Source organism: Pagrus major, chromosome 2 (assembly GCF_040436345.1).
Source record: "Pagrus major chromosome 2, Pma_NU_1.0".
Taxonomy (NCBI): Eukaryota; Metazoa; Chordata; class Actinopteri; order Spariformes; family Sparidae; genus Pagrus; species Pagrus major.
In genome coordinates, this window is record NC_133216.1 from 31,071,759 (window position 1) to 31,086,291 (window position 14,533).

At 40.6% G+C, this 14,533-nt stretch overlaps 1 protein-coding gene across 1 annotated transcript in view; it reads left to right on the plus strand.

The window, feature by feature from the left end:
* Positions 1-14,533, plus strand: part of sgsm2 (small G protein signaling modulator 2) — a 107,494-nt gene that overhangs the window by 92,600 nt on the left and 361 nt on the right. The window contains exons 16-24 of the mRNA XM_073493097.1: positions 1,480-1,608; positions 1,712-1,894; positions 4,399-4,785; positions 5,006-5,130; positions 6,962-7,044; positions 8,208-8,317; positions 8,404-8,500; positions 8,801-8,968; positions 11,227-14,533. The exon at positions 11,227-14,533 is cut by the window's right edge and continues 361 nt beyond it. Of these exons, the coding sequence (XP_073349198.1) occupies positions 1,480-1,608; positions 1,712-1,894; positions 4,399-4,785; positions 5,006-5,130; positions 6,962-7,044; positions 8,208-8,317; positions 8,404-8,500; positions 8,801-8,968; positions 11,227-11,315 (1,371 nt within the window). The 3' untranslated portion in view covers positions 11,316-14,533. The remainder of the gene's footprint in view (positions 1-1,479; positions 1,609-1,711; positions 1,895-4,398; positions 4,786-5,005; positions 5,131-6,961; positions 7,045-8,207; positions 8,318-8,403; positions 8,501-8,800; positions 8,969-11,226) is intronic.

Here is a 14,533-nt window from a genome sequence, read left to right on the forward strand (position 1 = left end):
CTGTTTTAGTACTTTTGCTAAAACTGTCATTGTAATTGTCACCTGTTTATAAAGATTTAGATCTACGGTGAAAACCAGCCACAGCAGTAGAGCCGACAGGTCAGAGCGGACTGAGAGAAGGAGAAACACATTTTTGGTTTTGGTCTTCTCATGGGGTTGCTTTACAATGAAGGACATATGACAATGACAGCTTTATCCTTGAACCATCTGAAGCTTCTTCTTTTTTTTTTTTTTACCTGGGCTTCTGATATTCATGCTTCCCTGTTTGGACAGAGGTGGAGGAAGTCTGGAGATTTTTTTTTTTTTTTCAAGTAAAAGTAGCAGTAATACTTAAATGTAGAAATACTTCATTACAAGTAGATGGCTTACACTCAGCATTTTACATAGGTAAGTGTACAAATATATTAGCAGAAAAATGGACTAAATATGTACATGGCACCATATGGAGTGTTATATTGTAATGTACTAATTTTGAAAGATTTTAAGTGCTTTACAAAAGGACAAAAGGATAAAGAGAAGAGTAAAACATTACAGCAAGAGAAAATAGCCCAATGAAAACAATTATAAAACATTTAGAAGCATCACTGTATATTTTATTATTGGATCAGTGTTTTTGATGCTGAATTGGATGAATTTACAGTAATTCTTCATGTTTTAAATAAGATGGTCTTATAATCTGGAACGTTACTATTCAGTGGAGTGAAAATGCAAAATTTCCCTTTTAAGTGCAGCATAATAGAAATAGAATGTAGCATAACATGGAAATACCCAAGCACCCGAACTCCTCACCACTGTTTGGGAGCGTTGTGAGGCCTCACAGTGCTCTGTTCACATCTATATGTATTACTCTGTGTTATTTCTTCCCTGTTGTTGCCTTAAATTTGAAAGTTCACACTGTTAATTGTGTTTAAACTTCATAAAAGTTTTGTTTTACTTCATAATTGAACTTCAGTTACCTCTTAATGAACTGTTTTTCTATTATTCTGTCATTCCCTCATTATATAGTCTAACCTCTTTTGCTGTATATTAATTGTAAGTCAGGGATGGTGTACCGCTCCTGTAGTCTCCACCCCTCTCCACTCTCTAATGAAAATTTAATGAGTTTCAGTGAAATGAAGTCTCATTACAGAGTGCCGTGTGATACCATCGTAGCTATTAAAGCAGCCACTGTAATCATTCATCAACTCTGACAAAGTCATCATTACTAATTTACACTCTATTCATATCTGTGTCCTTTATCTTCTGCACTCATCTACATCTTCCTCCGTATGGATCGCAATCACTCTTTCTCTGCTTCCATTATTGATGCACTTCCTCTTCCTCTTTTTCCTCTCACCACTCACACCAGGCTGCTTCTTCCTGCCATCTTTCTTCCTCTTTTGGTTTATATTGCTATTAACTTCCTCTGTGTGTGTGTGTGTGTGTGTGTGTGTGTGTGTGTGTGTGTGTGTGTGTGTGTGTGTGTGTGTGTGTGTGTAGAACTATAAGGAGCTGGAACTGCTAAGGTTGGTTTATTATGGTGGGGTGCAGCACGACATCAGGAAGGAAGTTTGGCCTTTCCTGCTGGGACACTACAAGTTCGGCATGGGCAAAAAGGACATGAGTCAGGTACAGCACACACACACACACACACACACACATTACTTGTCTTAAGTTTTCACTTAATTTTAAAATTAACAATGTGTGATTGTCTTTTCTGTTTCTTGTGAAGATTGATGCGAAGATCAGTGAGCGCTACCAGCAGGTGATGCGGGAGTGGAAGGCCTGCGAGGTGATCGTCAGGCAGAGGGAGAAGGAGATGCAGTCGGCCATCTTTGCCAAGCTCTCATCAGGCAGCAGCATCGACAGCCACGTGCTGCGACTCGTTCACAGAGACTCCACACTCAGCAACGAGGTGAAGAAACCCATATGACATCCATCCAACAAGCATCTGACTCCTTATTAGACTTAATAATATAGAGAGTTATGCTATATTGAACTGAGCCTGACTAAAGCTCATACCGATATAATTGACCTAACCCAAATGTTCTAAATAGCATCGTTCAGACATTATCACGCATGCTATTATTTGTTTCATGTTCGTTGTATCTAAGCTTTATATAGAACACACTGTGCCTTACAGTTCACATTCAGCAATGGTAACATGGCTGATAACCGATCAATAACTTGTTCTCCTTCAGGACAACTTCACAATCTTACACCTGTCATCAATTTTATACATTAAAATCTGTTCTACTCAGCCTGTGAAATAATTAAGCAATATTACCAAACTGAATAAATTCTGCATTTATAAACACTTGCTACAACTAAGACACCTGCTGAATTTGTTTACCACAGACAGATTCAGCTCCTGCATCTGTAAACTTCACACGTATTATTATGCTAGTAGCTCCATGCAGCCTGCTCACCGGCACAGCTGATGAGGGATCCTGAACGCTCTAAATGTCTAGTTGACCAATCAGATTGCTTGGTTGGAACTAGTTGATAAGATGTTATATAATGTCTTCTGTGGCCCTGCTGGAGCTTTGTTAAACACACAGTATGACATTTCTGCCAGTCTCTCAAAACGATACCAGAAAATTGTAGTTTGATGATGTGGTGAAGTAGTGTAGGAGTTGCTGATGAAAATCTCTCTGTGAGTGAGCAACACAAACAATGCTAAACAGAGTGGCTAACTGACTAGTTTGCTTTGTTTTCTCACTCACTGTGATGTATCATCTGGTGTTTCCCGTGTTTCCCCAGAAGTTATAGCAACTAGAGAGGGTAAAAACAGGGCAGGGTTCAAGTTGCGTGGGAGTCAATGGGAGCTGAGCTTCCATGAAAGCTGTTAAATCACAGATCTGTGGGGGTCACTAATGCATTACCAAAAAACATCAGAAATAATGATTTATTTTTTACATTAATAATATGAATAGGTCAAAAGAAACATTTTTTCCAGAGGAACTACGCACCATATTCTTTTGTGAATGACAGTGACAATGACCATGTAAATCTCTCTCCCTGAGGTGTGCACTGTCATACCTTTTCATAATTAAGATTAAACTGATTGTTGTTGTAATCTACTTGATATAATTGTTGCAAGAAGGGGGCAGCTGTGAGTGTGTGCGTGTGTGTGAAAGTCATGAACTTGGACCGTGAAGTTGTGAAGTAATGGCAATATCCCAGACTCCCTTAAGAGTCATTGTGCGAGGAGAAACTTTACACAAACTTTGTGTAACAGCTACAGCAATTTCTTCATCACTGGTGCCTCCTTGTAAATTCGGCATCAAATATAAAACATTAAGATGTCAGTTTGTAGCCTCATCGCTGTTAAAGGTCTATATTTCCGTGTGCATCCTGTCTGCCTCTGTGTCTGAAGTGTGTCATACCTCCCAGCAGTGTTTGGACGCACTGTTTCAACTGATTTCACCATTTACAACAAATGTATTTAAGAACATAACATATTGACAGCAAACATGTCAAATTTTACAAATACAGTAAAAAATAACTAATACAGGCTACTTCTTGTCGTCCGTAGAGAAAGTCACCAGTCTTGTTAAAAAAAAACACTCTGTATACACTTTTTGAAACGGTGTATACAACACGTTATTAACTTTTTGGGCCTACTTGTAAATTCGGCAAACGTTACACTTTAAGATATTTTTTAAGATATTTATTTTTTCTAGTGATATAGGTGTATATTTGCTTGTAGAGTGGGGAAGTGAAATCTGATCACAAGAGGTCAGTCAAGACACATGTTAAGACGCATTTAATGCAAGGTGTGAATTGACACGTTCAGCTATGTCTTACTTATCTATTTCAGTCCGTTAGTTAGGGTTAGGGTTAATTATTTTAAAGATCCCCACAAAGCTCAGATCATAACTTGAATCTGGGTAAAGGGGATATGACGCCATTGACAGGCGACCAAGTGAAACGTACCATTACTTTTAACAAAAATATGGATTTAACATTGTTTGAAAAATGTGGGATAATGTAGTCTGACTCAACAGATGTACATTGTTGGCATAAGCTTGACATTGATTGATTAGTGTTTTTATTTCAACTGCATATGAAGGAGTAGTTTAAATTAGTGTCACACAACTAAGAAAAATAATTAAATAAAAAACAATTTTGCAGGCTGGATTATGTTATATTATTGACATGAATTAGCATCAGCAACCAGATTCAACCAATATAAAATAATATTAATCATATGGTCCTGACAGGTACAGTATATAAACACACATTCAGTAAAAAAGGTAGGGTGAGCTTTTGCAATTTTTAACAGAAATGCTAAATGAGAAATCAAAATTCCTGATTTCCTTTGTGAAATCATAAGCCATCTGATTTATGGTCCCACCCTGTGTCACCGCCAGCACTGTCCTCCTCTATCACTTCTAAAGTTCCATCCTTCTTCAGGTGTTTATGTCTGTGGATGAGCCGGATGCTGGGAGCCAGGAGACCCCCAGTGGAGAGGACAGTACCCCCACCATGACCACCCTGGTTCCCCCTGCAGCCCTGCCCCCAGAGGAGCGCCCTCTGGTGGAGTTTGACTCCCCCGACTCGGGTCTCCCCTCCTCCAGAAACTACTCAGTGACCTCTGCTCATTCCCAGATCCTGTCCAGCATAGACGATGGTCAGAGTACGGAGGAGGAAGGGGGGGTAGGGGAGGAGGGCAGCACTCCGGGTGTGCTCGGGGGGCGACAGGACTCTCTGACTGAAGACAGGCTTTGCAGTCAGCTGGACAAACTGGTGACCAATGGAGCGGTTGCAGAGGGAATATCGCCTTCACTCTCCTCATATACAGTATGTACAGTATGACAATATGTTTGTTTATTGAATCTGACTGAGTGAGTCTACAACAAGTGGGGAAGACATATGACATCTTGCTATGAGCCAAAGTAGCAGATGGACAGGCTCAGGTTGTTGATAGTAAGACACATAAAAAGCCCAAAGTGAGACTAAAAGCTATGATTTACACTTTGTTGCTCACTAATGTTGACAGCAATGTTCTTTTTCTGTGCAGATCGAGCTGTTGGACACAGTCGCCCTCAACTTGCACAGGATAGACAAAGATGTGCAGCGCTGCGACCGTAATTATTATTACTTCACCACGGCCAACCTGGAGAAGCTACGCAACATCATGTGCAGGTATGTGGAGAATGTGATTTGTAAGGTGTCTTGTTTCTGTAGCACCACAGTGCTTCATTTATAACTGTACTAGTGCAACGCACGTTAAATGTGCCTGTTAGATTGCTTGAAATGTGGTATTGATTATTGACATTCTGTGCTTTATAGTGACACAAGTCTAAAGCTCACAGAGTTGTAAATAGTGCAACATTTAACTGATAATACATATAAACCTGCAGTTTGTATTTGTGAAGGAACATCAACCTTTTCATCACAGTATTGGATTATATCACACTTTAATACTGTGAACAAGACAACAGTATGAAAACTTCACAGTGCTCTACAGAAAAAAAAAAATTTCAGAAAAGGCACATATATTTGTCGGATTTATTGAAGTTTTAATAAAACAATCAGTAATAATATATTTAATAATAACAATGCAAATTACATTATGTTACCACGATAAATTTTTCCAATTTATCGTGGATAGGGAAACCGGAGCACCCGGGGTAAACCTATTCATACATGATGAGGACATGCAAGTCCTGACAGACAGAAGCGAGCTGGCCTCTGTCTGTCAGGACTACTGAACCACTGCGCTGCCTTCAGGCCTGATGTTCCAGCCTAGTGGCTGATTTTAGTGCTTTTTTGTGTTGAGAACTGTCAAGTACTGAAAGTTGCCATCAAATATCTGGTTAGATTCATACTTTGTTTTTCTTTTAATTCTTCGATCAGACATTCCCTGATTTAATTCAAAGTTTTGCCAATTTCTGATTGTGTTCTTGTACAGCTGCTTGTGTTTCATATATAATACTGGCCATTTAAGTTCTTTTGCTTCTTTTGTTAAATGGTAAAAAGGGTTTTGTTGAAGATCATAATTATAGCTCTCAAAGTGTTTTCAAAGTTCTCAAAGTGAAAAATTGAATAAAGTATTGCTTTGGTGTCACTACTGAAACTCAGGTACTGAACACGCACAGGTGTTGAAAAATGTTAAATTATATCCATCCTGACTAGACACCAAGAACCCGATAACTGACACTGAGCTAAAGGAATAATTAACTTCCTGTTCTCTGACATTCATGCTAAGATGTTAAAGGTTTGATTTGTAAAATATGGACAGAATTCCATTGTAAACCTTAAACACTTCTTTGGGTCCTCAGCAACAAACCTGCCAAGTTTGAAGTAGATCTGATGAATGATTCTCGAGGTGTGTGAACCGCAAACAGACAAACAGAGATTCCTTGCTTTATAGTAAGATGTCACCTGTAGCTACAAACCAACCAATTATTGTTGGCCAGCTGTGCTGCTCCCCTCAACTCTGTGGTGCTCTGGGGCGTTTTTCAGCTATTGGGTTTAATTTTACAGCCCACAACTTGTTTTGATTCACTCTCACCACTCTCATCATTGTCAGTTTCAGTAGGTGGCTCTGATAAAGCCACAGTACACTACCTGCTCAGCACCAAACAGCAGGCAGAGAGAGTTAGCAACTAGCATGTGGACGTTCAGCAGAGTCAGATGTTTGTCCCATCAGTTGAATCAAGCTGAAAGAGAGTAAATATTGGTCCTACATTCACCAGGTGGCAAGTTTATATCTGAAATAAAAAATCACCAAAGTAACTAACTAATGACTATATCTGTCAGAAAGATAAAGTAGAGTCAAATGTGTAATATTTTTTTAATACAATTTAGTGGAGTAAAAGCACTAAGTAGAAAAAGGTCCCATAGTTTAAAGTTTGCCCTCCACTATGGCACTTGAGCAAATATACCCACAAGCAGCCCACCCACAGTGACATGAACATTAAATCTCTTGGTTTGATTTGTTTGCTCTGGTTTGTCTCCTTCTTGTCCGCAGCTATGTGTGGGAGCATTTAGAGATGGGCTACGTTCAGGGCATGTGTGACCTGCTCGCTCCGCTCATGGTCATACTGGATGATGGTGAGAAGAAAGAATCATCACACAACTGTTATCTCCTGACTTTAATTATTGTAAATGGCACAGACTAAAAATAGCTCTAGTAGTCATTGCAGAATTGAAGCTAATATGCCTCATTTAATAAAAGAAATAATAAATCAACTTCACACTTGCATTACAAATGTAATAGCAGCCATGTGCGGTTTTATGCACAACTGTGAAGCTTAGTTATAACAAAATCATACATCACACACAGGGAGGACTGTTTGATGTGTATATAGGTCAGGTAACTTAAAGTGAACAGTCTGGGAGGTAGATTTCATAGTCATAGTCCACAAAACATTTCTGGAGCTCCACAGTGAAACAGCATTGCAGCATTCTGCTAAACTGCTGAAGTAGCTGGAGACTTGTTTTAAAATGTAAAATAAAATACTAAAATAAACAAAAACAAACATAAAATAGCTCCATATAGCTCATCTGTTGTAATACAAGTTTCTGGAGATCCCAAATAGATTTTAAATCTTCACTGTAGCTGCGAAGCTAAAAGTGTTAGCTTGCACCTCGTCTGAGCAGGTTGACAAGCTTGACTGCACATTGAGGGGGTAATCAACATCTTTTCAAATCAATTTGGGATCTCGTGATTTAGCTGTACGGAGCCATTTGATGTTTTTTTTTGTTGTTTTCTACATTTCAAAACAAGTCCCCAGCTACTTCAGAGAATGCTGCAACACTGTTTTGCTGTGAAGGCCAGAAATGTTTTGTGGACTACGAAACGTCACCTGACTTTCCATCGGCATGGGGGGAGGAGATGATGACTGGATTTTTATTTTTGGGTGATTGGGTGAACTGTCTGCTTATAAAGCCATCAATAACCCTACATATACAGTGGCTGACACAGAAGTAAAATACTTATTTATCATTTCATGTTTGAAATTAAATTGGGAAATAGTGTTTGTTGTGTGTGGTTGTGTGCCAGACAAAGCAACAGTTTAAGTTCTGTCCTGGCAACATAAACCTATGTTCTTCCTGTTCGCGTGTGTGTGTGTGTGTGTGTGTGTGTGTGTGTGTGTGTGTGTGTGTGTGTGTGTGTGTGTGTGTGTGTGTGTGTGTGTGTGTGTGTGTGTGTGTGTGTGTGTGTGTGTGTGTGTGTGTGGGTGTATGTGTGGGTGTGGGTGTGTGTGTGACAGAGTGCCTGGCATACAGCTGTTTCACTCAGCTAATGAAGAGGATGAGTCAGAACTTCCCTAATGGCGGAGCCATGGACACACACTTTGCCAACATGAGGTCACTGATCCAGGTGATGGATAACTCTTACTGTGTGTGCATGTGTGTCGCTTCTATTAAAACCCACTGACGTTGTCCATTCTCTCACTCTGATGTCAGATCCTGGACTCAGAGCTGTTTGAACTGATGCAGCAGAATGGAGATTACACTCACTTCTATTTCTGTTACCGCTGGTTCCTGCTGGACTTCAAGAGAGGTGAACAACACGTCCTTCAATCTCACTTACCTCTGATTTTAGTCATTTTGACTACTGTGGGGCCAAAAGACTGCTGATCACACTCACACAGTTTGCAGGGTTTGCTGAGTTCTTGTCCTTGTTGAACTGCACCACATACTCCTCATGGTTAGTTAAGACATCAGCATGGGGGGATCTCACTACTGAGGGGAGTTATAAAAATGTGTGTGTGTGTGTGTGTGTGTGTGTGTGTGTGTGTGTGTGTGTGTGTGTGTGTGTGTGTGTGTGTGTGTGTGTGTGTGTGTGTGTGTGTGTGTGCAGAGCTTCTGTACGAGGATGTGTTTGCAGTGTGGGAGGTGATCTGGGTGGCTCCCAGGATTTCCTCACAGCACTTCGTCCTGTTTCTGGCCTTGGCTCTGGTCACAGTTTACAGAGAGATCATCATCGACAACAACATGGACTTCACTGACATTATCAAGTTCTTCAATGGTAAGAGGCGTTCACATTCAGTATAGTGTGTATGTACATTTAGTGTATTTCTTAGTTTGTTGTGACGATATATATTTTGTAGTGAAATGTGTTTAGTGATCCCCTGGCAGGGAGTATCACAGCTGAGGAGCCTGAACAGCAAAGGCCAGGTCAGGTTTAAGAACTCAGATCAATTCTCACAAGTACCCAGTGAAGGATGGCAAGAACTGGTGTGATGTGGTCACTTCTCTCAGTTGGACAAAGCGGGACTACATCACTGTAGCCACCTGAGCATCATAACACAACTCTGAGTCCAAAGTTAAAGAACTCTTTGTTAACATTATTATATTAGACACCCAGAATTGATTAGAGCTCATTAATGTTGCTAGTGCTGAGGTGTCAGACGCGTCCATCATAATTTCATCTGATTTGGAGATCTTCGTCTGCAGGAACTTTTTGGACCTCCATTTCTTACTGTCAGCGAGGCAGGACATAATACCGTGATGCCAGGCTTTAAAGAAATGTACAGCTGTGTGTTGCTCACCTAGTAATGAAAATCACTATTATGCCTATGCATAACTTGCCCCAGGGGTAGCATGTACAGTATAAGCAAATAAAAGGGGGCCCCAGTAAGGCCACTGGGGGACCCCACAAAGGAGAGGAGCATGAGGATATATGGGTCCCTATTATTATTATTATTATTATTATTATTATTATTATTATTATTATTATTATATTATATTATATAACCATCTATGGTGCATTGTCTAAAGTCCATGGCGCAGGTGCATTTAGGGTGTGTCCAACTCCATTTTGCCAGTTAAACAGTGGGTAATCTGGTTGTATTTAGTCTCTTCATTAGTCATGGGTGTGTTTTGGATCCAACAAAAATGAATTGGAAATGAATGAATGAGGAACATATTAATGACATTACCTGCAGTGATCCCCTCGCAGCAGAAACAGTATGTGCATCTCTGAGGGTGCTCCAGCTATGAATATCAGTATGGATTTGCAGTGCCCTCTTGGTTTAACTAGTACAACATATACAGTAAGCAAGGTCATGCACTGACACAGTGCTGTGAGAGAGAGATAACTGTGGTAAGATGCGCTCCTTCGTAGTTTGAAGTAGTCGGTTCAATTTATCATTTGGGATTGTTCGCAATAAGTACATATTCTGTCATCCCCGAGGGGGAGAATGACCCAATGCCATTTATGCATTTATATTTGAGCTAACAGCTGACTGAGCAAACCTCTTACAGTTGAGCTAAACACACAGCAGGACTGAGAGTTTCTGTTCAGAAGAACATGAAGTGTTAAACTGTGAACTGCAGTTTAATGTGACAGCTAAAGTACTTCAGTACATTCAGTTACTGTAAACTTATGCTGTGTTCAGTTTGGAGGAAAAAGTACTTTGAGTTTGGAGTTACAGGCTGTAGTGCTCAATGCAACATTAATAGGGAGTTTTGGGTTAAGTTTGGCAATCAATAATATTTAATGATTATCAAGGATAATTATTAATTATGATTAATAATAAGATCCAATTTCCATTAAATCACCTCGGGTGAAGAAGGGAAAAGATAGCCAGTTCACCAAATCAGTCTCATAAAAAGGTACTAAACTCTTTGTTACTCTGATTAATAATTAACTTAATAACTACAACCCAAATTACCATAACAGCTGTAATGGTTGAAGGATTCTGGAGTCCTTGACAGCATGAAGGTCAAAAAGTCTTTTATTTAACACAAAGATGAAAACACACAATCTAACTTATATGTACTATATACAGGTGTGTGTGTGTGTGTGTGTGTGTGTCTGTGTGTGTGTGTGTGTGTGTGTGTGTGTGTGTGTGTGTGTGTCTGGAAGAACAAAAGCAAAATTGTGGCGAGGGTTCAAAGTACCACGCCGCACGGAATGGACAAAAGAAGACTACAAACAAAATGGCCGATCAAAAGGGACTACAAGATGGCGTTGAAGCGTTGGACTCAGGTCCAAGATGGTGGATCACAACTTGTTTCATTAATAGGAGAGAACAAAGAAACAATGGTGGTGCTCACTGATATCACATGTGGGTGTGATATGCTCCAGGCTGAAGGAGTGTGTGTGTGTGACATGATGCCACGTTAGAGAAGATGGTTAGCTGCATGCAAAGACACTGAGTCTGTGTGAAGCATCATTCAACATCAAATTAGCCGTGTAGCAAAGCAAACATGTGATGTGTAAATTGTATTTTCCATGTGTATTTCTGTAGCTGCCTCTCTGACAATGTGTCTGATCCACAGAGATGGCTGAGCGTCATGATGTCCAACATATCTTGAAGATAGCTCGTGAGCTGGTGCACAAAGTCCAGTCTCTGATGGACAACAAGTGACTGTAGAGGAGGAGGAGGAGGAGGAGGAGGAGGAGGAGGAGGAGGAGGAGGAGGAGGAGGAGGAGGAGAAGGAGAAGGAGAAGAAAGAGGAGGAGAGCCCAACCCTACAGGACACTCAGCTCTTCCTCATCCCTCAGAGACAGTGTGTTTCCAGGCCTCCACCTATCCAGAGCAGGTCCAGGGTGTCCAGGTCTCCTCCCTGCCCAAATGAAGGCCCTGGGAGTGGTGCAGGAGTACTGCTGAGGCGGCCTGGCTCTGGAGCTCAGCCTCAATCTGTTTACATTTACCTTCACATGGAATGCCCATGGTGTCTGTTCAGACATGTGGATTTGTCTGCATGCTTGTGAGTTTGATCACACTGTGAACGCATTCTTGAGTCTCCCCAGTCGTACAGAGCTTGTGTGCGTGCATGAAACCAGTCACAAACACATACATACACACATACATACACACACACACACACACACACACACACACACACACACTCAGAAACAACATTAGCTCTATCAGTACTCTAGAGTGTCATCCTTGTCCTGACTCTGAGGCAGAACATAATGGATGCCTGTCAGGAAGGCTGAAGCATTGTCAGTGTTTGACAGATGTGTTCCTCCATGCAGTGTCAGCGGAGGACACCAGAGTGTGGGAGTGCAGGATTTACATACAACACTGTCAGAGGAGCAGAAGACTTAGCCACGAAGAAGTTTTCATTAGTGACCAAATGGACTGTGCCAACTACCTTTTCATGAGTGTTTTCTACAACAAGCATGTGTGTTTATACCCCCTCCCCCTTTTTTCTTTTTGTCCAAGAGTATATTGTCACACAAATGTTGCCTTTATCAGTAACAGCCCAAGGTACTTAGTTGCACTTTTTGTGATGGTTTCCTTCATGGTGCCTGTGAAGGCCTCACCAGAGTCGGTGGGGGCCGGAGGCACCACAAGAGGCCACTGTTGAGAAACTGAAGAAGAGAGAGTGAATTGCAGCCAACTTTCCTGAGCATGTCAGTCAGTGTTAAAGCATGTTTAAACCTTGTTCCAAGTCAGAGGAAACATAACAGCAGAGCACAACAGTAAAGACAAAAGCACACAGGCCATCCTCATTCCTGTAATGTAAAACTTCTATCTCTATTTTGTAATGCCATGATTTCAGTACAGGATCAGAGCGACCACAGGGGGCATGTATTTCTGCGAAGTGGAGGCGTTTAATGAGTGAATGAGGGAATAACAAATGTTTTACGCATATAAGGTTTTTAAGACTGTAAATATCTTAAAATCTAACACTTTTTATGCAAAAATCGTTCTTAAATCGTTCTTAAATTTAAGGGATGTATTATCAAACAACATTTAAATTTCACAACTTTTAAACATAAAAAAGTTACATTAACAAATACTAACTCGCATGTTATGATTTCCCCCCTACTCTTATTCTTGAAGAGTTTATTTCGTAGCTACTCAAAAAGGTTTGGACTCCTGACCTCAGTATTTGTAAAAGCCTGGCTGCTGCCAGCTTCTGCGAGGTTGGCTAAACTTTCAAGGACACTGAGCTGAAAAATCACAGTGACTGAGAGCACATTGAAAGGATAAATGAATGGGTGTTATAGATATGAGGCTGGTTAGAAGAAGCAGACGTGACATGCTGAGAGAAAAACGATGTAAGACGTGAAACATGATCGAGAAAAATCTTTGATGTTGGAAAGAAAGTAACAGATTGATTCTGTTTGCCATTGTCTAAAGGTGGATATTCCTTTTAAGAATAAAGGCTGGTATTATTCTATATTTTTGTTAGTCATGTCAACAAATCCCATGAAAATACCAAAGCCAACCATCCAACAACCCCAAGCCTACCGGGACCTACTGAGAGACTGGATCTCAAATACAGAGTTTCATTTTTTTAAAGAGGCTCAGTAATTTACAAAAGCAGCCGGTCGTTTTTAACAAACACAACATGAACAACAGTAAATAATGCATTTGTACGGGACTATTTTCAGAGGTGGATACATTATTAAAAATCATTAAAAATGCACTACTTTGGCTCACCACTCTGTGGTCTCACCCAGTGTGCTGCCCACAACACTATCTGATTGGTTACACGTCACACACCTAATAACCTATCAACACTGATCTGAGTTTGCAAAGTAACTACTGATTAAAGTTCAAATAAATGTAGTGGAGTGGAAAATAAAGTAGTCACATGAAGTACCTCAAAATTGTACTTTAGTGATGTAATTGAGTAAATTGCTCTTAGTTACATTCCGTCACTGATTATTCTGATAATTGATGATTGTGACACTAAGATTTTTATTTAAACTGCAAATGTTTTGGCAAACTACGACTAATACTTGTAGCTTACATTCACTGTTGGTTTGGGTCTGCACATGTGATTGGTTGACAGTAAGAGAAATATTGAATAGTAGCACCTTTATCCTTGAAACGGGTACTCGAGTCAAACATGCTCACTGATCTGAAGGCATCATGAACACTGTTCATCTTCATACTGCATTTAGCAGCACTGTCAGGAAAAGTGGCTGCAATTGTCCATGTTGAACCTGATTCTCCTCCTGCCTGAAGTCCAGCCACAGAAAATGAAGATGTGCTCGGACTCGATTAGTCCAACTAACAGATGTGCTTCCAGGTTTTACAAAATAAAATACCTGAGAAGAAGCTGCTTTTAATGCCAAACTCTCTCTAGTGTTCAAATGAGTCAGTATTAGGATTGGCTTAACAGTGACAGCATATTCATGTTTGTATCTAAAGGGAAATTTTTGATACTCTTTCGACTCCCCCTCATCAGTGTGACCCTTTATCTCCACCCTCTTCGCCTCCTTAAATGTCCGACACGGCTGCATATGATTGGTCATCCAGCACGGACCTGCACCTGTGATTCAAGTGCCAAGAGTCTTCCCCAATCCTGAAGTGTACTGTAGTCATCCGGCTCTCTGATTCGCTAGTTTGATCCCAGGAACGGGCAGTGGTGTGGATGTACCTCGCTACAGCCTCTCCCCCTCCGCTACCCTGCTGCCATGGTGATGGAGGAGGGTCGGCGGGGGAATCCAGGGCCCAGGCAGAGCTTTTTCTTCCAATCAGGACATTATGTACCAAAGCCTTGAAACAGCCCCCTCTGTGGCATGACGACAATGTGCAATTTCATACTGCATCTTGAAGACTGACTGTTTACTTTGTGTGTAAAATATTTTTGAAAATGGTGATCTTGGATTCTTTGA